The following is a 24,883-nucleotide window of genomic DNA, read 5'->3' as shown; positions in this document are numbered from 1 at the left end:
CCTCATGCCTTGGTTCTCCCCATGTCCTCCATGCCCCATTTGTCCCTCTTGTCCCCCCATGTCCCCTCTGCCCCATATCCCTCATGCCCTGATGCCCCCATGTCCCTCATATCCCTCTTGCCCCCGTGTCCCTCATGTCCCCCATAACTCTCGTGTCCCCCCATGTTCCCCATGTCCTCCATGTCCCCCCATGTCCCATTTGTCCCATTTGTCCCTCTTGTCCCCCCATGTCCCCTGATGCCCCCATGTCCCTCATATCCCTCTTGCCCCTGTGTCCCTCATGTCCCCCATAACTCCCGTGTCCCCCCATGTTCCCTATGTCCCCCATGTCCCCCCATGTCCCCCCATGTCCCCCGTGTCCCCCGTGTCCCCCACTCCCTCATGCCCCCAGCGAGTGGCGCCCCCTGGTGGCTGCCCCGGGGGGCCAAGCCCGGACCCGGGGGGGAGGGGGGGGCAGCACCAATCCCACCCACCCGCCCGGCATTTCTCACCGCCCGAAATACCGGCAGCTGCCGGGTATAAATAACGCGGCCGCCTCGCGGGCACCTGTCCAGGCACCCCGGGGACCCGGGGACCCGCCGCCCCCGACCGGGGTGCTGCCGCTGGTCCCCTCGCCGGCGCTGGCGGGTGTGTGTGTGTGTGTGTGTGTGTGTGCAACACGGCTGTGCGTGCGGCTGTATGTGCGCAAGCGGGTGTGCACTCGTGCTGCCGTGCCTGCTTGTATGTGTGTGCACGTTACCATCCGTGTGTGCTTGTGTCTGGATGCACGTGCACGTGCGCACACGCGTCATCTGCATCCGTGCACGAGTGTCCCCACGTGTGCGTGCATGGTGCATGTGTGTGCTCACACCTAGACGCACGTGCTCACACCTAGACGCCTGTGCACACACCTAGACGCACGTGCTCACACCTAGATGCCTGTGCATACACCTAGACACCTGTGCACACACCTGGACGCATGTGCACACACCTAGATGCACGTGCTCACACCTAGACGCCTGTGCTCACACCTAGATGCACGTGCGCACACCTAGATGCACGTGCTCACACGCAGATGCATGTGCTCACACCTAGATGCACATGCACACACCTAGACGCCTGTGCACACACCTGGACGCATGTGCACACACCTAGATGCACATGCTCACACCTAGACGCCTGTGCTCACACCTAGATGCCTGTGCACACACCTAGATGCACGTGCACACACCTAGATGCCTGTGCTCACACCTAGATGCCTGTGCACACACCTAGACACCTGTGCACACACCTGGACGCATGTGCTCACACCTAGATGCACTTGCACACACCTAGATGCACATGCACACACCTAGACGCCTGTGCACACACCTAGATGCACGTGCTCACACCTAGATGCATGTGCTCACACCTAGATGCACATGCACACACCTAGACGCATGTGCACACACCTAGATGCATGTGCTCACACCTAGACGCCTATGCACACACCTAGATGCACGTGCATACACCTAGACGCCTGTGCATGCCTGTTGGTGTATGTGCACACGAGTGTCCTTGCGTGCGCACAAGCATGCACACTCACACGTGCCAGTGTGTGTGCACACCTATCCCTGTGCCCCGGCACCTTGGGACCCCCAAGTACCGGTGCCTGTGGTGCAAAAGGGGGGGCCTGGCACCTCCCTCGCCTGCCGGACGCCTGGGCCCTGGTCCGGCGGGGCGGGAGCTGCTGGGATCGGGAGGCCTGGGTGCTGCTGAGTCAGCAGCGTGGGTGGGGGCGCAGGGTCCGGCCCCGCTCGGGTTTCGCCCGGAGGGTTTCGGTATCCGCCGCGGTTTAAAAATAAGGAGGCTCCGACTCAGGGTCATTCGAAACCAGGGCTGGCGCCATTGGGGGGGGGGGGGGGCGCCTCGTCCAGTGGGGCGGCGCTGGCCCCGGGGGACAAGGACCCCCCCCCGGCTCTCGGCCACCCCCAGGGGCACCCGCTGGGCATGGGGGTCCCAGCACCCTGCAGCACCTTGTCATGGGTCCTGCACCCCCCATGTCCCTGGACACAGGGGTCCTGGCTGCCCCACAGCCCTTGCGGGGGGGGGGGGGTCTCAGGCCCCCCACTGCCCCACACATGGGGGGTCCCGGGAAGGCATATGGGTCCTGGGCATCCGCATCCCCCCTGCTGGAGTCCCGTGCACCCCATCTCTGCGGTCATGGGGGTCCTGGGCACCCATATCCCCCCCCCACAGGGGTCCTGGGCACCCATAGCCCCACCCATGGGGGCATGGGGCACTCCGTGGGGGTCCTGGGGACCCCACCTCCCCAGTCCTGGGGGTCCCAGGCCCCCATAGCCCCCATATGGGGGTCCTGGGCACCCCACCTCCCTGAGCATGGGGGTCCTGGGCACCCATAGCCCCTGCATGGGGGGGGGCTCAGCCCCTTCCCCCCCCCCTCCAGCCACTTCATACCCCCCAGTGCCCCTAGTTGGGGGTCCACAGGTCCAAGGTGGGGTGTCATGGGGGGGGTCCCCAATCCCTGGTTAGTGCCCACTGAGGGGGACAGACAGGCCCCAGCCCTGGGGGTAAGGGACGGGGGTCCGGCCCCCCACCCGGGGGGGTATCGGCTTTTCCGCTGACCCAGTGATCAGCAAGCCCAGCGGTCACCCGATACGGAGGGGACGGAGGTGACAAAATATGGTGTCATTCCCCCCCCCCAGGCTTTTCCTGACGGAGCCGGGCAGCTGGCGGCTGTGGGGCTGGGGGCTGCCAGACCCCAACTGCGGCACTTGGGGAGGGGGCACCCACCAGCCCTGGCCCCCTGGGTCCTCGGGGACACTGGTGTTAGGGGCCTGGGGGCTGCACCCGGCTGGGGGGGGGGGCAAGGGGGCAAATCCAGACTGGTGGGGGGCTGCCAAGGGCCTGGCCAAGGTGCTGGCATGGGGTGCCAGACCCCCATCCCGGTGCCCTCAGGGCCCTGGCGTGTCCCCATCCCCATCCAGGGACCCTGAGGGACCGGGGACCCCCCAGGCCGGGGGGGGCACAGCCACCTGGGGACCTCCGGACCCATGGGGACCCCCCAGGCCAGGGTGGGCACAGCCACCTGGGGACCTCCGGACCCATGGGGACCCCCCAGGCCGGGGGGGGCACAGCCACCTGGGGATCTCCGGACCCATGGGGACCCCCCAGGCCAGGGTGGGCACAGCCACCTGGGGACCTCCGGACCCATGGGGACCCCCCAGGCCGGGGGGGGCACAGCCACCTGGGGACCTCCGGACCCATGGGGACCCCCCAAGCTGGGGTGGGCACAGCCACCTGGGGACCTCCGGACCCATGGGGACCCCCAGGCCAGGGTGGGAACCAGCCACCCGGGGGTCCCCGTGGGGACCATGGGGACCCCAAGGCCAAGATGGGGACGAGCCACCTGGGGGGTCCCCATGTCCCAGTGGGACCCAGGCGCCCGGGGGAGCCCTGCGTGCTGGGGGCAGGACTCGGGGGTGGCCGGGAGCCCCCGGCACCTGCAGTGTCCCCACGCTGGTGGCTCCATGACCCCAGGCTCAGCTCCTTATTTTTAGCCTCCCTTCCCCCCCCCGCCCCCCCCCCCGCCCGGCACCTTCTCTCCGGCTCCTTTTTCCTTTCTTAATATGGTGCTGGAGCCCGGTGAAGACGGAGGGAAGGAAACAGGCGGAAAAGGAGGGCAGCAGCCCCCCCACGGCGGCTGGGGTCCCGGGGTCCCCCTGCGCCTGACGGCCCTGCACCCGACATATATAGGGGGGGTCATGGGGGGGCAGGGGTGGGGACAGGGTGCCAGGCTGTCCCTGTGCCCCCCCCAGCCCCTTTTATGCCCTGCGGCCACGTTGGCACCTGCTTTGGGGCCGTGTGTCTGCCCCCCCCCCGGGGTATAGGTGCCCCCCCAGGGCTGTGTCCGTCTGTCCCCCCCACGCTGGTGTCCGTCCCCCCGGGCCGGAAGGGGCCATGTCGGTCCGTCCCCCCCACCCAGGGCTGACTGGCTGCCCCCGCCCGCGGGGGGGCTGTGTCTGGCCCCCCCCCCCCCCCCAGGGCCAGGAAGGGGCCGTCTGTCCGTCCCCCCAGAGCGGCTCCGTTCGTCCCGGCCGGGCTGTGTCCGTCCGTCCCCAGGCTCGCGTCCGTGTGTCCCCCGGGGGGGACATCGCCCGTCCCCGGGGCCGCGTCCATCCATCCCTCCGCCAGCCCGTGCCCGTCCGTCCATCCGTCCGTCCGTCCGTCCGTCCGGGGCCATGCGGGGCTGGGGCTGGGCGCTGGCGGCGCTGGCGCTGGTGGCCTGGGTGCCGGCGGGGGCCCAGGAGGGCCTGCACCTCCCCAGCTACGACGGCGTCGACCGGGTGCTGCCCGTCACCGGCAAGAACTACAAGGCGACGCTGAAGCGCTTCCCGGTGCTGGCGCTGCTCTACCACGAGCCCGTCGGCAGCGACCGGGCGGCTCAGCGCCACTTCGAGATGGAGGAGCTCGTCCTGGAGGTACCGGCGCCGCGGGCACGGGGACGGGGACGCCGGGGGACAGGCCCCCGCGCGGGGGCACCGGGGGGACCGGGGGACTGGGGGGGACTGGGCATTGGGGCACCAGCATGGCACTGGGGACACTGGTGGGGACACTGGTGGGACAGGCACCAGCATCAGAGGCATCAGCATGGCCCTAGGGACACTGGTGGTGACCAGGGGACACTGGTGGGACAGGCACCAGCGTCGGGGCACCAGCATGGCCCTGGGGACACTGGTGGGGACACTGGTGGGACAGGCACCAGCGTTGGGGCACCAGCATGGCCCTGGGGACACTGGTGGGGACACCGGTGGGACAGGCACCAGCGTCGGGGCACCAGCATGGCCCTGGGGACACTGGTGGGGACACCGGTGGGACAGGCACCAGCGTCGGGGCACCAGCATGGCCCTGGGGACACTGGTGGGGACACCGGTGGGACAGGCACCAGCGTTGGGGCACCAGCATGGCCCTGGGGACACTGGTGGGGACACTGGTGGGACAGGCACCAGCGTCGGGGCACCAGCATGGCCCTGGGGACACTGGTGGGGACACTGGTGGGACAGGCACCAGCGTCGGGGCACCAGCATGGCCCTGGGGACACTGGTGGGGACACTGGTGGGACAGGCACCAGCATCGGGGCACCAGCATGGCCCTGGGGACACTGGGGACCATGTGACTGGGGGACACCAGCACAGCACTGGGGGCACTGGGGGGACCTGGGTGACCAGGGGCCACCAGTGTGGGGGACACAGTGGGGACCAGGTGAGCAGGGGCCACCAGCATGGCACTGGGGACACTGGGACCATGTGACTGGGGGCCACCAGCACAGCACCGGGGGCACCGGGGGGACCTGGGTGACCAGGGGACACCAGCATGGGGGACACAGTGGGGACCAGGTGAGCAGGGGCCACCAGCAGGGCACTGGGGCACCGGGGGGAACTGGGTGACCAGGGGCCACCAGTGTGGGGGACACAGTGGGGACGAGGTGACCAGGGGCCACCAGCAGGGCACTGGGGCACCAAGGGACACTGGTGGGACAGATGCCAGCACTGTGGCACCAGCATGGCACTGAGGGGACCAGGGGACACTGGTGGGACAGGCACCAACGCTGTGGCACCAGCATGACACTGGGGCCACCGGGGGGGGGGAATGAGGTGACTGGGGACCACTGGCACCACAGCAGGGGACACAGGGGGGACCAGGGCACTGGGGGGTCGCATGCACGGCACTGGGGTGGGGGCATATGGGCACTGGGGGCACTGGGAGACACTGGCACCAGGGGACCATCACCGGGGACACCAAGGGACTGGCACTGGGGGGGTGGGGGGGCACTGGCAGAAGTGGGGGCAGGGACCTGCCCGGGTGGGGGGGTGACGGGCACCGGGGGGGTCCGGGGGGAGGCAGGGACAGCCAGTTTGGGACATTTGGGCATTGCTGGGAGGGGACATGGGGCTGGGGGCCACCAGACCTGGGGGGATACTGGGCTGGGGGGGGGGCTCACCTGCCTTGGGGGGCACCACACTGGGGGCACTGGGATGCGGGGGGGGGGGGGGGTAACCTCATCGCTGGGGGTGGCCGCGGCCCCGCCGCGCACCGGCAGCTATATTTGTCCTCTCCATACTTGGGCTGGGGGCCGGCAGGTTGCCCCCCCTGTTCCCCCCCCCCCGGCACCCAGAATAGCCTCCAGCCGGCCGAGCACGGCCTGCTGCCAGCGCCGGTGGCTGGGGGGGGGGACGCCGGCCCCACAGCACGGGGTCCAGCGGGGCAGCCAGCAGCCCCCCCAGGGGCTGGGTCCAGCCGGGACCCCCGGTACACCCCCCCCATTTCCCCCCCCCAGCTGGCAGCCCAGGTCCTGGAGGACAAGGGCGTCGGGTTCGGCCTCGTCGACTCCGAGAAGGATGCGGCCGTGGCCAAGAAGCTGGGTGAGGGTCGTCCCCCAGCCCCGGGGGGGGGGGGCTGCGGGGGCCCTGCTGGGGGCCAGGTGTAGGTCTGGGCACAGGGACCCCCCCCAGGCCCCCCACCAGCCTGGCCCTGGGACCTCCCAGTATCCCCCAGTTTGGCACAGGGACCCCCTTTATCTCCCCAGCCTGGCACAGAGACCCCTCCTGGACCCCCCCAGCCTGGCCCTGGGACCTCCCAGTATCCCCCAGTTTGGCACAGGGACCCCTTGTATCACCCAATCTGCACAGGGACCCCCCAGTATCCCCAGTTTGGCACAGGGATCCCCATTTACCCCCCCAGCCTGGCACACGGACCCCCCTGTATCATCCAACCTGCACAGGGACCTCCCAGTATTGCCCAGTTTGTCCCAGGGACCCCTTTATGCCCTCCAGGCTGGCACAGGGACCCCTCCTGGACCCCCCCCCCAGCCTAGCCCTGGGACCTCCCAGTTTCCCCCAGTTTGGCACAGGGATCCCTTTACCCCCTCTAGCCTGGCACAGGGAACTCCCCTGGGCCCCCCACCAGCCTGGCCCTGGGAGCTCCCAGTATCCCCCAGTTTGGCACATGGACCCCTCCCTGTATCGCCCAAACTGCACAGGGACCCCCAGTATCCCCCAGTTTGGTAAAGGGACCCATTTACCCCCTCCAGCCTAGCACAGGGAACCCCCCCACCCCGTATCACCCAGCCTGGCCCTGGGACCTCCCAGTATCCCCCAGTTTGGCACAGGGACCCCTTTACCCCCTCCAGCCTGGCCCTGGGACCCCCAGTATCCCCAGTTTGGCACAGCCCCCCCCCCGGCCCCCCAGCCAGGCATGGGGCCCCCCAGCCCCCCTGGCCGAGCCAGCAGCCCCCCGGCACCCACTGACCCCCCCCCCCCGGCTGCGCAGGCCTGACGGAGGAGGACAGCATCTACGTGTTCAAGGAGGACGAGGTGATCGAGTACGACGGGGAGCTGGCGGCGGACACCTTGGTGGAGTTCCTGCTGGACGTGAGTGCTCCGGCGTCTGGCAACCTGCCCCCCCCGCCCCGTGCCACCCTCTGGGACCTCCTTCTCCCTGCCCAGAGTCGAGGGGGCCCAGGTGTCCTGGATGCCACCCCCTCACCCCGCTCCAACCAGCGAACCCGGGAGTCCTGGTCCCCAAAACGTCCTGTTCCAACCACCCCCCTCTTGTGGCTGCGGGAAGGACCCAGGCATCCTGTCCCCCCCCCAGCTGTCCCCTACTTTGAGGGTCCTTTGGGTGCTGACCCCCACCCACCTCAGGTGCTGGAGGATCCTGTGGAGTTCATCGAGGGTGACCATGAGCTCCAGGCCTTCGAGAACATTGAGGACGACCCCAAACTCATCGGCTACTTCAAGAACGAGGACTCAGAGCGTATGTAGGGTGGGGGCTGCTCCCCCGTTGTCCCCCGTCTCCCAAGGTGCTCTGGCCACAGGCCCTCTCCATCCACCCACCCCACATCCCTCTCTCAGCCCTCCACACATCCTCCCAGCCACACATCAACCACGCATTCATCCATGTCTGTCCATCCCTACCTTCCATCTATCCATCTCTCCTTCATCCTCCCCAGCCACACACTCCTCCCTGTCCACCATCCATTCACGTGGCCGCCTGGGCACCCACGTGTCCAACCACGTCTGTCTTTTCACCCTCACACACATCGTTCACATGCCAACCCTTCACCCGTCTACTTGGGCATCTGGTTGTACCTCCCATCCTCCTACCCACGCGTCCTTTCATTTACCCACCCATCCACCTGTGTGCTTACCCACCCACCTGCTCATCCCTCAATCCAACCATCCACTTATCCATCCATCCATCCATCCGTCCATCCATCCATCCATCCATCTAGCCAGCCATGCAACTATCCATCCATCCATCAACTTATCCATCCATCCAACCATGCATGCATGCATCCATCCATCCATCTATCCATCCATCCATCCACTTATCCATCCATCCAACCATGCATCCATCCATCCACTTATCCATCCATCCATCCATCCGTCCATCCATCTAGCCAGCCATGCAACTATCCATCCATCCATCCACTTATCCATCCATCCAACCATGCATCCATGCATCCATCCATCTATCCATCCATCCATCCACTTATCCATCCGTCCAACCATGCATGCATCCATCCATCCATCTCCCTAGCTCTCCCGCCCCACATCCCCCATCCCTCCTCCCCCTTCCTGGGTCAGGGAGCAGCTGTGGGCCCTCTAGTCCAGACCGGGATGTGGGGACAAAAGTGAAGGGGTCAGGGATGGCATCGGGGCCTGGTCAGGATAGCCCTGGACACATTCGGGACCTCCGTACTGGAGCGAGAGGCACCAGGATGGGTCTGGGTTGGGGGTCCCTGGTGCCGGTGCTCCTACCCGGGTCCCCGAGCCCGCTGTGACCCGGTGCTGCTCCCGCAGACTTCAAGGCCTTCGAGGAGGCGGCCGAGGAGTTCCACCCCTACATCCCCTTCTTCGCCACCTTCGACAGCAAGGTACGGGGGGCCCTGGGGGCAGGCGGCAGGTTTCTGCCCCTCTCGTCATTGTGGGGAGGGTCCCGGCAGGGCAGGGTCAGCCCCCGGTGCCGGCAACCACGGGGGGCTCAGCGACCTCTGACCTCTGACCAAGGTGGCCAAAAAACTGACCCTGAAGCTCAACGAGATCGACTTCTACGAGCCCTTCATGGAGGAGCCGGTCACCATCCCCGACAAGCCCAACAGCAAGGAGGAGATCGTGGAGTTTGTGGAGGAGCACAAGAGGTCTGGGGACCCCGAGAGAGCCGGGGGGGCCAGCGGGGGGGCCGCTGTGGGCGCACTGTAGGGATCGGGTTGCCAAGGGGACCTGGTTGCTATGGGGAGCTGGTTACCATGGGGATCTGGTTGCTGTGTAAGATAGCTGCCATTGGAGATGGTTACCATGGAGAAGTCGTTTTGCTGTGGGGAGACTGTTATTGTGGGGAGATGGTTGCTGTGGGAGGAGGTTGCCATGGGGGGGTGGTTACCATGGGAGGTGGTTACCATAGGAGGAGGTGGTTGCTATGGGGAGGTGGTTAGCAGGGGAGGTGGTTGCCATAGGGAGGAGACTGTCATAGGGAGATGGTTGCTGTGGAGGGGTGGTTGTCATGGGGAGGATGTTGTCAAGGGAGGTGGTTGCCAAGGGAGGAGGTTACCATGGGAGGAGGTTACCATGGGAGGTGGTTGCCATGGGGAGGACGTTGCCAAGGGAGTTGGTTGCCATGGGAGGTGGTTGCCAAGGGAGGTGGTTGTCAAGGCAGGTGGTTGCCATGGGAGGAGGTTGCCATAGGGAGGTGGTTGCCATGGGAAGGACGTTGCCAAGGGAGGTGGTTGCCATGGGAGGTGGTTGCCATGGGAGGTGGTTGCCATGGGAGGGGGTTGCCATGGGAGGGGGTTGCCACGGGGACAGGGACCCCAGGGGCAGGGGCGGTGGGGTGGGGGTCCTGTGCCCGGGCGATCGCGGTGGCCGCGAGCCCCCCCTCGGCAGTGCCAGCCCGGCTCCCCTCCTCCCACAAGGGTCACGGCCCCCCCGCACTCCGGACCCCCCCGGCCCTGCTCCCCCCCAGAGGCACCGCGTTTCGGCCGGGACCCCCCAAATCCCCAGGCTGTCGGTGGGGACGGGGCAAGGTCCCGGCAAGCAGCGTTAGGAGGGGGCTGATCCTGCCTCTAAGCGGGGAGGGGAGCAGCTGAACCCCCTCCCCAGTCCCCCCCCCGGGAAGGGGGTCCGGCCCCCCCGGCCGGGCGGGCAGCGCAGGGGTTAAGGCCCAGGGATTGTGTCTCGGCAGCGATGTTCCCGGCCGCCTCTTCCCTCTAATCCCTGCGGATCAACCTGCCCCCCCGGCCCGCGACCTCAATACCGTGGGGAGACCGGGAGCACGGGGCGGCGGGATGTGCCCCCCCCCCTTCCCCGGACACCGCAGGGGCTCGGGGGCCCCCCCGGGCTGGGTGCAATCCTGCTGGGGCTGGGCTGCCCCCGGCCCTGCCAACGTGTGGGGTTGTCCCCCCCCCCGGAGGTGACAGCCGTGCCCGGGGGGGGTCCTTGCTCAGCCCTGGGGTCTGTCACCCCACCCCACTTCACCAAAGCCGACCCAGGGGTCCCCCTGCAATTGCACCCCACATTTAAGCAGCCCCCCCCCCGCCCGGGACACAGCACCCTGGGGGGGGGGAGCAGCGCTGTGCCTGGGGGGGGGGGGTCGGTCTGGCAGTGCCCCTCACCGCCTGGCCCCCCCCTTTGCAGGGTGACTCTGCGGAAACTCAAGCCCGAGAGCATGTACGAGACGTGGGTGAGTGCGGGGGGGGCCGGGGGGGGGCAGGGGGACCCCAGCAGGGCCGGGACCCCTGGGGTGAAACTGACCGGGGGGGGGATGAAACTGACCGGGGTGGGGGGGATGAAACTGACCGGGGGGTGAAACTGACCAGCACCCCCCCACCTGGGACCTGCCCCCCCCCCCGGGTCCCCTCCACGCCCCAGCCCCCCCCGGCTGCGGACATGTCCTGCCCCCCTTCGCCCTGGCTCCATGGGGGTGGCCCCCCCACCCCGGGGTGGCTGGCTGTCCCCATGGGGAAGGCCGTGGCCTGGCTGCTCTCCGGGGGGGGGGTGACACCAGCCGTGTCCACCTCCCCCCCCAGGAGGACGACATGGATGGGATCCACATCGTGGCCTTCGCTGAGGAGGATGATCCAGGTAAGGGAGGGGGTTTGGGGGGGGGCAGCAGGGCTGGAAGGGTCCGAGCTGCCCCCAAGGACAGGGCTGGGGGGGCCCCGGGCACCTCTCACCCCGGTCCCCCCCGCCCAGACGGGTTCGAGTTCCTGGAGATCCTCAAGGACGTGGCCCAGGACAACACGGACAACCCCGACCTCAGCATCATCTGGATCGACCCCGAGGACTTCCCGCTGGTACCGCAGGGCCCCGGGGTGCCCCGCCGTCCCCGTCCCTCCCCAGACCCCACGGCGGGGGGGGGGCTGGACGGTGGCTGACCCACGGCCCCCTCTTCCCCTGCAGCTCATCCCCTACTGGGAGAAGACCTTCAACATCGACCTGTCCCGGCCCCAGATCGGGGTGGTCAATGTCACAGACGTGAGTGTCCCCCCGCCACTGCCGAAGCCCTCCCCAGTGGGTGCTGCTGGCCCCCACGTAGCCCCCAGCCCCCCCAGCCCCCCCCGGTCCTGTGCGATCCTCCCCCGGGGCTGAGACCCAACGGGCTCATCACACACGTCAGCGCTGTGGGAGCCGCCGCCGGCTCCGTTCTCATCCTGCCCCCGGCCTGGAAACCCCCGCGGTGCTGCGGTCACAGCCTGTCCCGGCCTGTCCCCTCCCACCACGCCAGTCCCACGGCCCCGTCCTGTCCCCCTGCCCCATCCCAGGTCCAGGTCCCCTTCCCTGTCCCACGGCCCGTGCCTCCCCCTGTCCCATGGCCCCTGTCCCCATCCCACGGCCAGTGTCCCCAAGGTGTCCCTGGCCCCCATCTCATGGCCGGTGCCCCCATCCTGTCCCCATCCCATGGCCGGTGCCACCATCCTGTCCCCTGTCCCCATCCCACGGCTGCTGCCCCTGTCCTGTCCCCTGTCCCCAACCCATGGCCATTGCCCCATCCTGTCCCCTGTCCCCAACCCATGGCCATTGCCCCATCCTGTCCCCTGTCCCTGTCCCATGGCCGGTGCCCCTGTCCTGTCCCCTGTCCCCGTCCTGTCCCCATCCCCGTCCCACGGCCGGTGTCCCCAGGCCGACAGCGTGTGGCTGGAGATGGCGGACGAGGACGACCTGCCCAGCACGGCAGAGCTGGAGGAGTGGATCGAGGACGTGCTGGAGGGCGAGATCAACACGGAGGACGACGACGATGACGACGATGACGATGATGATGACGATGACTAGGCCGGGCGCCGGGCTGGGCCGCGGTCCCCTCCCGCCCCGTCCCCGTGCTGCTCGAGCCATTAAAGACCCCGAGGAACCAGGCGGCATCGCTGTGGGGGGAGACAGTGCACGGGGGGGGGGGGGAGATGGGGCTGGAGGGGCCCTGGGCAAGGGATCCCTGGGATCCCCCCCCCAGACCCCTTCCTGCGAGATCCCCACGCGAGACCCCCGGTGCAACCTCCTCCCTTGCACGATTTCCCTGCGTAAATCCCCCCCCCATGCAAGATCCCCCTGCAACATCCCCCGAGAGATCCCCCCCCACAAGATCCCCCCCTCCCTGTGCAAACTCCCCTGGGGAGATCCCTGCGTGGGGGGGAGAGGAGCCGCTGCACAAGATCCCCCCGTGCAAAAATCCCCTGTGCAAAACCCCCCCCCATGCAAACCCCCCCCCATGCAAAACCACCATGCCAGAGCCCCCCCCGTGCAAGATCCCCCCATGTGACCCCCCCAACACGATCCCCCCCCCCCCCCGTGCGTCACCCCGGTGCTGGGTTTCCCTGGGCTTTCCCGGGTCCCCCAAGGGGAAGCGCCGGGGCGGGTGGGAGGGACGGTGACACCCTGGGGACGGTGACAGGCCTGTGGGGACGGGGACACCTGCAGGAGGGGGCACTCCCGTGGGGGCGGCTGTGCCAGGTGTGCGAACCTGTGTGAGAGTGTCGGGGTGTGCACAGGGACGGGGTAGCGTGTCAGGGTGTGCACAGGCGCACAGCACCGGGAGGGGGTACAGACGAGTGTGTCGGGGTGTGCACAGGGACAGGGGAGCACAGGCACACGCGCGTGTGAGTGTGGGTTGTGTGTGTAACACACCTGACGCCCAGCCTGGCCCCAGGGCCGTTTGCCAGGGCTGTGAGTTCTTGCACACTCGCAGCCCTCGTGCGCACACCCTCGCACACTCGCACACCCCCGCGTGCTCACACGCACAACCCACTCATGCCCCTACACCGTCCCACACCCCTGGGTACACTTACACCCCGGCACACGGCCTTGCACACCCACAGCGCCTGTGCACACCCACACTGCCTGTGCACACCCACACCGCCTGTGCACACTTACACCCCTTGCACGGGGCACTGCACACTCCCCCACTGCCCAGGCGCCCACCCCCAGGGGAGGGGGCCCAGTCGCGTCCCCCCCCCGCCCCCGAGGGTGCCAGGGCCCCGGTCGGGGGGGGAAGTGAAAGGACCAGTTTGAGCCAGTTCCTCTTTCTGCCCCCACCCCGGGGCCTTGGGGGGGGTGACTGGGCCGGGGGGGGCCCGTGGCTGGAGACCCTCCAATAACAGGGTCCCAGCTCCCCCCGCACACCTCACTCACACTCAGACTCGCACAACCACCCCCGTGCCGCAGTCACACTCGCACGTCTCCCGCCATCACCCCGCGCTGCAAGCTCGCTCGCACAATCGCCCCACACCGCGTTCGCGCTTGCACACCGCCCACAATCACCCCCGGGCAGCGTTCGCGCGCCTGTCTTGCACCGTCGAGCCAGCGTGGTGGTAACACTCGCACGGGCCCCCCCCGCGCTGTTCCCGCCTGCATCCCGGCACAGTCACCCCGCGCTGCAACCTCGCTCGCGCGGGCGCCTCACAACCGAGCGCCCGGGAGGGTTCACCATCGCCGAGCCGCCTGTCGGCACGCTTGTGTTCACCCCTACGGCCCCGCACACCCCTCTGCACAGCCCTGCCCCGTCACCCGGCCCCTCGGGTCCCACTCACACTCACCCCTCCACTCACACCCCCACTCACACTCATGCCTGCCACACCCACTCACACTCATCCCTCACTCACACCCGCACTCATGTTCATCCCTCACACTCCCTGCTCACCACCACCCCCACTCACTCACACTCACCCCCCACTCACACTCGTGCCTTAGTCACAGCCACCTGCTCACACTCACCCCCGCACTCACCCTTCACGTGCCTCATCGCACTCACCCCATCGCACCCCCCCATGCACCCCCAGCCCTCACTCACGGCCCCGCTCACACTCACTCACGCCCCCACTCACCCCACACTCACCCCACACTTGTCCCGCCCCTTACTCACACCCCCACTCACACTTACCCACCCCTCACTCACACTCACCCACCCACACTCACATCCCCACTGACACTCACCCCACACTCACACTCACCCCACACTCATACTCACCCCGCCCCTCACTCACACCCCCCTCACTCACACCCTCACTCACACCCACACTCACACCCTCACTCACGGCCCCACTCACACTCACCCCTCACTCACACCCCCCTCACTCACACCCTCACTCACACCCACACTCACGCTCACCCCAAACTCACACTCACCACCCCTCACTCACACTCACCCTCACTCACACCCACACTCACGCCCCCCACTCACACTCACCCCCCACTCACACTCACCACCCCTCACTCACACTCACAGTCACCCTCACTCACGCTCACCCCAAACTCACACTCACCACCCCTCACTCACACTCACCCTCACTCACACCCACACTCACGCCCCCCACTCACACTCACCCCCCACTCACACTCACCACCCCTCACTCACACTCACAGTCACCCTCACTCACGCTCACCCCAAACTCACACTCACCACCCCTCACTCACACTCACCCTCACTCACACCCACACTCACGCCCCCCACTCACACTCACCCCCCACTCACACTCACCGCCCCCCACTCACACTCACCCTCACCCTCACTCACGCTCACCGCGGCCCCGCCGCCCCCCGGCGGCAGCGCGGCCCCGGCAGGTCCCGGCCCCGGTCCCAGCCCCGGCGGCGGGAGGGGGGCGGCGGGCGGCGGGCGGCGGCCCCGGGGGCGGCCCCGGCCCCGGGAGGCGGCGCCGGCCCCGCCCGAGCGGCCCCGCCCGCGGCGCCGGCAGAGCGGCAGCAGCGCGGCCCCGAGCGGCCGCACCGGCACCGGCCCCGGCACCGGCCCCGGCACCGCCCGCGCCCAGCACCGGCCCCGGCCCGGCCCCGCGCCGGTAAGTGCGGGGGGGCCCCGCCGCCGCCGCCCCCCGCGCCCGCGGTACCGGGGGCCCCAGCCCGCCCCCTCCCCCGCCGGGCACGCACCGCCGCAGGGCCCCGGTACCCCCCCCGGTAACCCCCCCCCCCGGTAACCCCCCCCCGGTAACCTCCCCCCCCGGTAATCCCCCCTTTGGTGATGCCCCTTCCCCGTAAGGATAGTGGTCCCCCCCCCGGTGGAAATCCCCCCCCGGTTGAGATGGTGCCCCCCCCGGTGGAGATCCCCCCCCCCGGTAATGCCCCCGGTGCCGGGCAGCGCCCAGCCCTGCTTCCCCCCCCCCCCCCCCCCAGCGCATCCCTGTCCGGCTGCGGCCGGGAAGGGGTTAACGGTGCCCCCCCGCCCCCCCGCTGTTGCCAGGGGGTGCCAGCCCCCCCCCCCCCCCGCCGCGCCCCCCCCCCCGCCCCCGGGTCCCCTCTGCCCCTTCCACTTCCCCTTTCGCCCCGGTGCCCGCGGGGGGGCCCAAACCCGTGACCCGCCAGCGGCTGGGGGGGGCAGGGGCTGAGCCCCCCCGGGCTCGTGTCACCCTCCGGTTTCATGGGGGGGGTCCCCTGGGTGGCAGCAGGGGGGTCCCAGTCCCCACCTGGTCCCCTCGGTGCCACCCGGTGCCAGGGGGGCACCAGATTCCCCGTCCCCACCCGGTCCCCTCGGTGCCACCCTCGGGGGCCCCCCAGGCCCCCCCCCGGCTCCTCGGTGCCACCTGGTACCATGGGGTCCCCCTGTCCCCCCCGGCCGCTCGGTGCCACCTCTGCCCCCCATCTCCGCCTGTCCCCCACGTCCAGCTGGTGCCATCGATGCCAGCCTGGTCCCCCGTCCCCACCCAGTCCCCTCGATGCCACCCGGTGAGGGGGGGGCACAGTGTCCCCCGTCTCCACCTCCATGTCACCCAGTGCCAGCCGGGCACAAGGTCCCCCAGCCCCACCCTGTCCCCTTGATGCCACCCTGTCCCTTGGTGCCAGCCCGGTCCCCCACCCTCACCCCGTCCTCCTGGTGCCCCCGGTACCCTGCGGATGTCCCCCACGTCCCCCCAGGTCCCCGTGGTGCCACTGGGGACGATGCCAGCCCAGTCGCCACCTCCACCCGGTCCCCTCGATGCCACCTGGTCCCCCTGAGGCCAGCCCGGGGTCCCCCTGTCCACTGGGTCCCCTTGATGCCACCCGGTCCCCTTGATGCCAGCGTGATCCCCCATCTCATGTCCAGCTGGTCCCCTCAATGCCAGCATGATCCCCCATCTCCACCCGGTCCCCTCGATGCCACCCGGTCCCCTCGATGCCACCCGGTCCCCCTGATGCCAGCACGATGCCCCATCTCCACCCGGTCCCCTCGATGCCACCCGGTCCCCCTGATGCCACCTGGTCCCCCATCTGCCCCGGGTCCCCTCGATGCCACCCCGTCCCCGCAGGTCCCCCTTGGGGTGCCGGGCTGGGCGCCCCCTCGGCGTGGGGGGGCCGGGGCCGAGCGGCAGCCCCGGGTCGGGGGGGGGGGTGAGGAAGAGGAGGCCGGAGGAAGGCGAGGGGAAGGGGAAGCCGAGGAAGCCACGTGCCGCTGGGCCGGGCCGGCCGGGCCGAGCTGGGCCCGGAGCCGCCTCTTCCGCCCCGCGGCCCCAGGAAGGGGAGGGCTGGGGGGGGGGACACGAGTCATTTCCCCCCCCCCCCCCCCCGCCCCGGCACCCGGCGTTTCCGGGCACCGCAGTGACCAGCGGCCGGCTGGAGCGGGGGGAAACTGAGGCAGGGGGCTGGGGGGGGGCCTGGCTGCCCCCCCGGTGTGTCCCCCTCCCCAAAACAGTGCCACGTGTGTCCCCCCCCCCGTGCGGACCCCTCCCGGGGGGGCGCGGAGCACCCCGGTGCCTGCATCTGGCCCGGGCGCGGGAGCCAGATGTGCCCCAGCTGTGGCGAGGCGGGGGGGGCCGGCGGCTCCCGGCTGTGCCAGGGCCGAGGTGGCAGGAGGAGCCAGCGTGTCCCCCCCCCCGGGCAGGCTGTGTCCCCAGGGCCCCCCCCCCCCCCCCCCCGGCGACGTCCTCGCCGGCCCGCGGTGCTGGCAGGGCGCCGGCGCTGAGGCCAGCACAATCCCGGCGCCGCTGCCCCCCCCCCCGGGCGGTGCGGGTGGGTGCTGGGTGCCACTGCCCCCCCCCTCGCGTCCCCACCCCCCCCATGGCCTCCAGCCGCATCCTGCCAGGACGGGGGAAACTGAGGCACGGGGGGAGGCGTGAGCTGCCCCCCCCCCAGTCGCCCTCATCACCCCTCTGGGCCCCCCCTTAGTGCCCCCCTTTCCTGGGGGGGACATTTGGGGACAGCGGGCACAGCCATCTGTCCCCCCCCCCCCGTCTACCCCGTGGCCCCCGGCCGGGCTGAGCCCCCAACAGCTCGGTGCAGGCTCCAGGCGTGACTCAGTTTCCCCATCGCGCCTGGGGGGGGGCGGGGGGGGCAGGGTGGCCGTGTCCCGCCGTGTCAGCACTGCCATTGTCCCCTGGCTGCACAAAGGCCCATTGTCCCCGGGCCCATTGTCCCCGCGGCTTTTGTTCTGTCCGGGGGTGATGGGGGGGACGAAGGGGACCGGAGGCAGGACGGGGATGGGGGGGGCTGGGAGGGAGGGAGAAAGGGATGGAGGGAGCGAGGATGGAGGGATGGAGGGAGCAGGGAAGGAGGGATGGAAGGAGTGAGGAAGGAGCGAGGAAGGAGGGAGGGAAGGGAGCAAGGAGGGATGGAGAGAGCAAGGAGGGAAGGATGGAGGGAATGAGGAGGGATGGAGGGAGCGAGGAAGGAGGGATGGAGGGAGTGAAGAAGGAAGGATGGAAGGAGTGAGGAAGGAGGGATGGAGGGAGTGAGGAAGGAGGGATGGGGGGGCCAATGGGTGCCTCCTCCAGGCCCGATTATTTCCATCTGGCCGCGGCATCAGCTTCTCGTCACCCCCCCCACCCCAGCGTGACCGTGGCCAGGGGCCCCCCCAAAATCATGGCGGGGGGGACATGCAGGGTCCCCTTCCCCTGCTGCCAAGTCCCCTGATGGGGCCCAGGCGTCCTGGCTCCTGTCATGGGGATGTTCCCCCCCCCGCCCCCCCGCAAAGGGGGCCCAGGTGTCCGGCTCTGTCCCCCCCCCAAAATCGCCCCCCCCCCCACGCACCTGTGCGAGCCGCCGGGGATGGAGGGAGCGCGGCGGACAAAGGGAGGAAGGAAAGCGCCGGGCCGGGAGCCGCCATCCTGCCCCCCGCATCCTGCCGGCCCCCCCGCGCCACTGCCCCCCCCGCCCCGCCAGCCCCCCCCAGCACCGCCAGCCCCCCGCCCGCCGCGGGGATTTAGGGCAGTGCTGGCGGGGGATTACGGGGCCCAAAGGGGGGCACAAGCCCCCGTTCCCCCCCCCCCCGCCCAGCCCAGGCTAAGCTGCTTGGCCTGCGGAGGGGGGGGCCAGGCTGTGGTCGCCCCCCCCCCCCCCAGCGTGGGGCCCCATCGCTTCGCCCCCAAGCACTGGGACCCCAGGGGAGGGGGCACCCATGGGTGCATGCCCCCCCCCCAAGCTGGCATGTGGGGCCCATGGTTATGGGGGGGGGTCCCTGACCCCAGCTGTGAGCCCCCCCCCGCAAGGCCTCAGCGTTGTGAATGGGCCCCCGGGGGCCCCGCCCCTCATGCATATTCATGAGGCGCTTTGCATCGAGCCTGTGAATGGAGGCGGGGAGGGGGCTGGGCCCCTCCGCAGCACGGGGGGGGTGGGGGGGGGCCTGGCATGCCCCCCCCCCCGGGCTGGCATCGTGGGGACAGCCCCCCCCGGGGAGGGGGACAGCAAGCAGGGGACAGTGTGGGGCCCAGGCGTCCGGGTGCCTGGCGGTGACTCCAGCAGCCTGGCGGGGGGGGGCAGGTGGCAGTGGGTGTTGGGGGGTGTGCGGGTGTAGTCGTGTGTGTGTGTACGGGTGCCGGGGTGCGTGGGCGGCTGTGCGGGGTGTGCGCGCATGCGTGCACGTGCCGGCTGTGCGCGGCGGGAGGTAGGTGTGCGTGTGGCTGTGCCCGGCGGTGCGTGGTTGTGTCGGGTTGGGTGTGTTTGCGCGGCTGCCCGGCAGGTGTGTTGGTGCCGGGTGTGCGTGCGTGTGTGTGTGTGTGTGTGTGTACCCCCACCTGACAGCATGTGTGTTGTGACTGTCTCTGCCAAGTGATGTGTGTGTGTGTCCCTATGTGTGTCCGTACCCATGTGTGTTCCCGCACACCCCGCAAGGGCTGTGTGTGCGTGTGCGTGTGTGCATGTGCGTGTGTGTGTGTGCGTGTGTGTGTGTCTCGGCCCTGGGGGCACCCGCAGGTGCTGGGGTGGGTGTCGGGGGGGGGGGGCCGACACCCGCAGGGAGGGTGCATCATTACCATGGCAACTGCATCCCTGGGCAGTGGTTGCCACAGCGACCGCGGTGCAACAGGAGACAGTGACGGGGACCCAGGGACGGCCGGGGGGGGGGCTCAAGCCTGTCCCCCCCCCCCCCCGGTGTGCATGCAAGGGCAGCACGCAAGGGGTGTGTGCATGTGTGCGTGTGTGCGTGTGTGTGTGTGTGTGTGTGTGTGTGTGTGTGTGTGTGTGCAAGGCCATGTGCATGCAAAGAGCTCTGTGCAAGGGGGGGGGTCTGTGCAAGGCCAGGGCAAGTGTGCAAGGAGCACAGTGCAGGCAGGTGTCTGTGCAAGGCCAGGGCAAGTGTGCAAGGAGCAGCATGCGGGGGGGGCTGTGCAAGGCTAGGGTGTGTGTGCAAGCACCGCGCAAGGGGGGGGGGGGTCTGTGCAAGGCCAGGGCAAGTGTGCGAGGAGCACTGTGAAAGGGGGGGGGGCGGTCTGTGCATGGTGAGGGCGAGCGTGCAAGGAGCATGTGCAAGGGGGGGTTCTGTGCAAGGCCAGGGCAAGCGTGCAAGGAGCACCGTGCATGGGGGGGGGTCCGTGCAAGGCCAGGGCGAGTGTGCAAGGAGCATGTGCAAGGGGGGGGGTCCGTGCAAGGCCAGGGTGAGTGTGCAAGGAGCACTGTGCAAGGGGGGGTCTGTGCAAGGCAAGGGTGAGCGTGCAAGCGGGGGGGGTCTGTGCAAGGCCAGGGCGAGCGTGCAAGGAGCAGCGTGCAAGCGGGGGGGGTCTGTGCGATGCCAGGGTGTGTGTGCAAGGAGCAGCGTGCGAGGGGGGGGTCTGTGCGATGCCAGGGTGTGCGTGCAAGGATCACTGTGCAAGGGGGGGGTCTGTGCAAGGCAAGGGTGAGCGTGCAAGGGGGGGTCTGTGCAAGGCCAGGGTGAGCGTGCAAGGAGCAGCGTGCAAGGGGGGGGTCTGTGCGATGCCAGGGTGTGCGTGCAAGGATCACTGTGCAAGGGGGGGGTCTGTGCGATGCCAGGGTGTGTGTGCAAGGATCACTGTGCAAGGGGGGGTCTGTGCGATGCCAGGGTGTGTGTGCAAGGAGCCCCCGCGCGGGGCGGGGGGGGCGGGGGGGGGGGGCGGCGCCAGCCCCCGGGCGAGCGTGCAGCCAAGCGGGCGCTGATGGCGCCGAGCCGGGCTCGCCGCGGCCCCGGCCCTGTCACATCCCATGAGCGTCACACGAGTCACGGGCCAGCGGCGCCGGGGCGGGCACGCGGGGCGGCACGTGGGCCCGGCGGCGGGGGCTGAGGCCGGGGCAGCTCGTCACGCGGGTGCCCGGGCCCAGCGATGGCCGAGTACCGCAGGCTGCTGGAGGAGCTGGCGCAGAACATCACGGCCGAGGACCTGGAGCAGCTGAAGTCGGCCTGCAAGGAGGACATCCCCAGCGAGCAGAGCGAGGCCATCGCCACCAGCCACGACTGGTTCGCCTTCCTCGAGAAGCACAGCAAGCTGGACAAGGGTGAGCCTGGCCCTGGCCCTGTCCCCGTCCCCGTCCCCGTCCCTGTCTCCTGCCCCAATCCCTGTCTCATGTCCTGGTCCCCATCCCTGTCCCTGTCATGGTCCCCATCTCTGTCTTCGGCCCCAATCCCTGTCCCCTGTCCTGGTCCCCATCCCTGTCCCTGTCATGGTCCCCATCCCTGTCCCCTGCCCCAATCCCTGGCCCCTGTCCTGGTCCCCATCTCTGTGCCCATCCTGGTCCCCATCCCTGTCCCTGTCATGGTCCCCATCCCTGTCCCCTGCCCCAATCCCTGGCCCCTGATCCCTGGCCCCACCCCTGATCCCTATCCCCTGCCCCAATCCCTGGCCCCTGTCCTGGTCCCCATCCCTGTCCCTGTCCTGGTCCCCATCAGTGTCCCTGCCCCAATTCCTGTTCCCTGTCCTGGTCTCCTTCCCTGATCCCTTGTCCCCTGCCCCAATCCCTGACCCCTCTTCTCGTCCCCATCCCTGTCCCCGTCCTGGTCCCGATCCCTGTCCCCTGCCCCGATCCCTGTCCCCTGTCCTAGTCCCCATCAGTGTCCCTGTCCCCTGCCCCAATTCCTGTTCCCTGTCCTCGTCTCCTTCCCTGATCCCTTGTCCCCTGCCCCGATCCCTGGCCCCTGCCCTCATCCCTATCCCCTGTCCCGGTCCCCATCTCTGTCCCCCGCCCCGATCCTTGTCCCCTGTCCCCTGCCCCACTCCCTGCATCTGTCCTGGTCCCCATCCCTGTCCTGGCCCCTGTCGCTGCCCTGCTCCCAGTCCCTGTCTCAGTCCCTGTCCCCTGCTTGTCCCAGTTCCTCTCCCTGTCTCCACCCCATCCCCTGTCCTGGTCCCCAATCCCTGTCCCCTGTCCTGGTCCCCAATCCCTGTCCCCCTCCCTGCCCTGCTCCCTGTCCCAGACCTTGTCCCAGCCTCCTTCTGTGTCCCTAGTCCTGGTCCCTGTCCCCTGCCCCAGGCCCTGTTCCCGTCGCAGTCCTTGTCCCCTGCCCTTATTCTTGTCCCCATCCCTCGTCCCCTGCCCTGTCCCCTGCCCCATCCAAGTCCCTGTCACACGACTGACCCCAGGGTGACTGACGGGGGATGCGTGCGGGCGTGCAGGTCCGTGCACGTGGGCGACGGTGCGTGTGCCAGGCACACACGCGTGTGTGTGTGTGTGTGTGCGCGCGTGTGCGTGTGCGTCACGCGGCGCCGCTCGTCACCCCGCAGACAACCTGTCCTACATCGAGCACATCTTCGAGATCTCCCGCCGCCCCGACCTGCTCACCATGGTGGTGCAGTACCGCACCCAGGTGCTCAAGATCTCCGAGGAGGACGAGGTGGACACCAAGCTCACCCGCATCCCCAGCGCCAAGAAGTACAAAGGTGGGAGCCCCCCCCCCCCCCCATCCCCAAGGGCAGCGCCAGGGACCCCCCTGTCCCCAAGGGCAGTGCCAGGGACCCCCCCCGCGTCTCCACGGCCACGGCCAGGGACTCCCAGGGCAGCACGAGGGACCCTTCTGTCCCCAAGGGCAGTGCCAGGACCCTCCTGTCCCCAAGGGTGGTGCCAGGACCCCCCCATCACCCAGGGCAATGCCAGGACCCTCCTGTCCCCAAGGGTGGTGCCAGGACCCCCCCATCACCCAGGGCAATGCCAGGACCCCCATGGCAGTGCCAGGGACCCCCCCCCATCACCCAGGGCAATGCCAGGACCCCCCTGAGCCCCAGGACAGTGCCAGGGACCCCCCAGGGCAGTGTTAGGGACCCTCCTGTCCCCAAGGGTGGTGCCAGGACCCCCAGGGCAGTGCCAGGGACCCCCCAGGGCAGTGCTAGGGACCCTCCTGTCCCCAAGGGTGGTGCCAGGACCCCCAGGGCAGTGCCAGGGACCCCCCCCCCATCACCCAGGTCAATGCCAGGACCCCCCTGGCCCCCAGGGCACTGCCAGGACCCCAAGGCTGGCCCAGGGCCCCCCCCCCCCGACACCTCGGGGTCCCTCTGGCAAGGGAGGGGGGAGACAGGCCCCCACTGACCCCCCCCCCCCCCCAATGTCTCGGCAGACATCATCCGGCAGCCCTCGGAAGAGGAGATCATCAAACTGGCCCCCCCACCCAAGAAAGCCTGAGTGGGGGGGACGAGGAGGAGGAGGAGGAGGAAGGCTGCGGCCCCCGTGTCCCCCCGCCGCCTCTCCGGCCCTGGGGCGCGGGCAGGCGGGGGGCAGGCACGGGCACTAACAAAGTCTTAGCGCCCCCCCCCCCACGGCCGGGCTGGGGGCCGGGCGGCTCTGCGTGTGCGTGCGTGTGCGTGTGTTTGGGGCGGGGGGGGCTTTGCTATTCCCGGGGACCACCCCCCAAAAAAAACCATTGCTGGGGGGGGGACAGCCCCCCCCAAAGCCATGGCTGGAGGAGGGGGGGGGGACAGGCATTGGGACCCCCCCCCCCAAAGCCAATGCCGGGGTGGGGGGGACAGGGACCAACAGGACATCGCGGGGCGGGGGGGGGGGGGGGAAACGAAGGACAGGGCACGTGGCGATGGAGGAGAGCAGAAGTGAAGGGGCTTGGGGGGGGGGTGTCTTTCTTTGCTGACCCCCCCCCCAAGACAGGATGGAGGATGGAGTGAGTTTGTCAGGCCTCAGTCCCATTGCGGGGGGGGGGGGGTGCACTGTGCCCCCCCACCAGTCGCAAATGGGGCTGCAGGTAGCGGTGGCTTGGGTTGAGGCAGTGACATTGGCGGGGGGCAGTGAGAGGTGACCCCCCCTGTGCGGGGTGGCGATGTTCAATTTTGGGGGGGGGGGGGGGGCATCCCAGACCCCCCCCCCCCGGCACCTTGGTGCCCTCATTCCCCCTACCCAGTGCAATGGCAGAGCCCTCCCCAACCAGCCACACTGAGTTACTGGGGGGGGGGGCTCCCAGGCCCCCCAGTGCTATACTGGGAGGGGAGGGCACTGGACTGGGGGCACTGGGGGGGGGCACAGTCCCCATCGATGGGGTTACAGAGGGTTATTTGGGGTTCAACAGCTCTAGCTACTAACCTGGTGGTGGGGGGGGGAGAAGGGCTAGCGAGGGGGGGGCACTGGAGAGAGTTTATGTTAATATATTTTATTTAATAAAAGCTAAAACCTGCAGAGCGCCTGTGTGCGGCCGCCGGCTCGTCTGTGTCCCCCCCCTCCCTATTTATTGTGTCCAGGACAGGGACCATGTCCCCCCCCCACACCCTGTGCGTGTTTCTTGTTGCAAAACGACTGTTCGGGACCACCCCCCCCTCCCCGCAAGGGGAGAGCCTGGGTGGGGGGCGAGAGGGCTGGCAGGGGGCACCCATGGGCGGGGGGGCACTCGTGGGCAGAGGAAGCAGGTGCCCCCCCTCCAGGTCAGCACCCTGCGATGCTCCCTGCCAGCTCCCCCCCGCCACGGTCCCCCCGTCCCCCCCCGCTCCGACCGCGCTAACTGTGTGTACATATATCTTATAAATAGATGTATATTAAAGCCGCTCTGGAGGGTCTCGTGGCTCTGTAAAGGGGGGTGGGGGGGCATCTTGGGTGAAAACACAGCAAAAAAGGGTAAAATAGAGCCAGGCAGTAAGGGGAGGCAAGGACCGTGGGCTTGGGGACAGCAGCGTGGGGACACACTGCCTCCGGGGGGGGGGGGACACACAGGAGGTACAAACCCTGCCCAAGGCCCGAGGGCACTTTCTGCCCCAGCTGGGGGCATTTGGGGGGGTCCCCAG

General features: G+C 69.3%; 2 protein-coding genes across 2 annotated transcripts; both read left to right on the top strand.

Moving 5' to 3' along the window:
* The first annotated feature begins 4,220 nt into the window (after window positions 1–4,220).
* On the top strand, window positions 4,221–12,376 carry CASQ1 (calsequestrin 1). Its single transcript, XM_064498849.1, has 11 exons — window positions 4,221–4,460; window positions 6,317–6,401; window positions 7,309–7,409; window positions 7,683–7,794; window positions 8,844–8,917; window positions 9,051–9,181; window positions 10,674–10,719; window positions 11,066–11,120; window positions 11,232–11,332; window positions 11,439–11,513; window positions 12,159–12,376. The coding sequence occupies exons 1-11, from the start codon at window positions 4,221–4,223 to the stop codon at window positions 12,306–12,308; spliced, it is 1,170 nt and encodes a 389-aa protein (XP_064354919.1). The 3' UTR covers window positions 12,309–12,376.
* Window positions 12,377–15,207: 2,831 nt separating this feature from the next.
* PEA15 (proliferation and apoptosis adaptor protein 15) lies at window positions 15,208–23,428 on the top strand. The gene is made up of 4 exons (XM_064498886.1): window positions 15,208–15,319; window positions 20,997–21,170; window positions 22,394–22,549; window positions 23,221–23,428. Exons 2-4 carry the CDS (start codon window positions 20,999–21,001, stop codon window positions 23,283–23,285), a joined length of 393 nt encoding a protein of 130 aa, XP_064354956.1. The 5' UTR covers window positions 15,208–15,319; window positions 20,997–20,998; the 3' UTR covers window positions 23,286–23,428.
* Window positions 23,429–24,883: the final 1,455 nt, after the last annotated feature.

This window comes from Dromaius novaehollandiae, chromosome 29 (genome assembly GCF_036370855.1).
Source record: "Dromaius novaehollandiae isolate bDroNov1 chromosome 29, bDroNov1.hap1, whole genome shotgun sequence".
In the NCBI taxonomy this organism is placed as follows: Eukaryota; Metazoa; Chordata; class Aves; order Casuariiformes; family Dromaiidae; genus Dromaius; species Dromaius novaehollandiae.
Note: the sequence above shows the minus strand (reverse complement) of the source record. Positions and strands in the feature narration are given on the sequence as shown.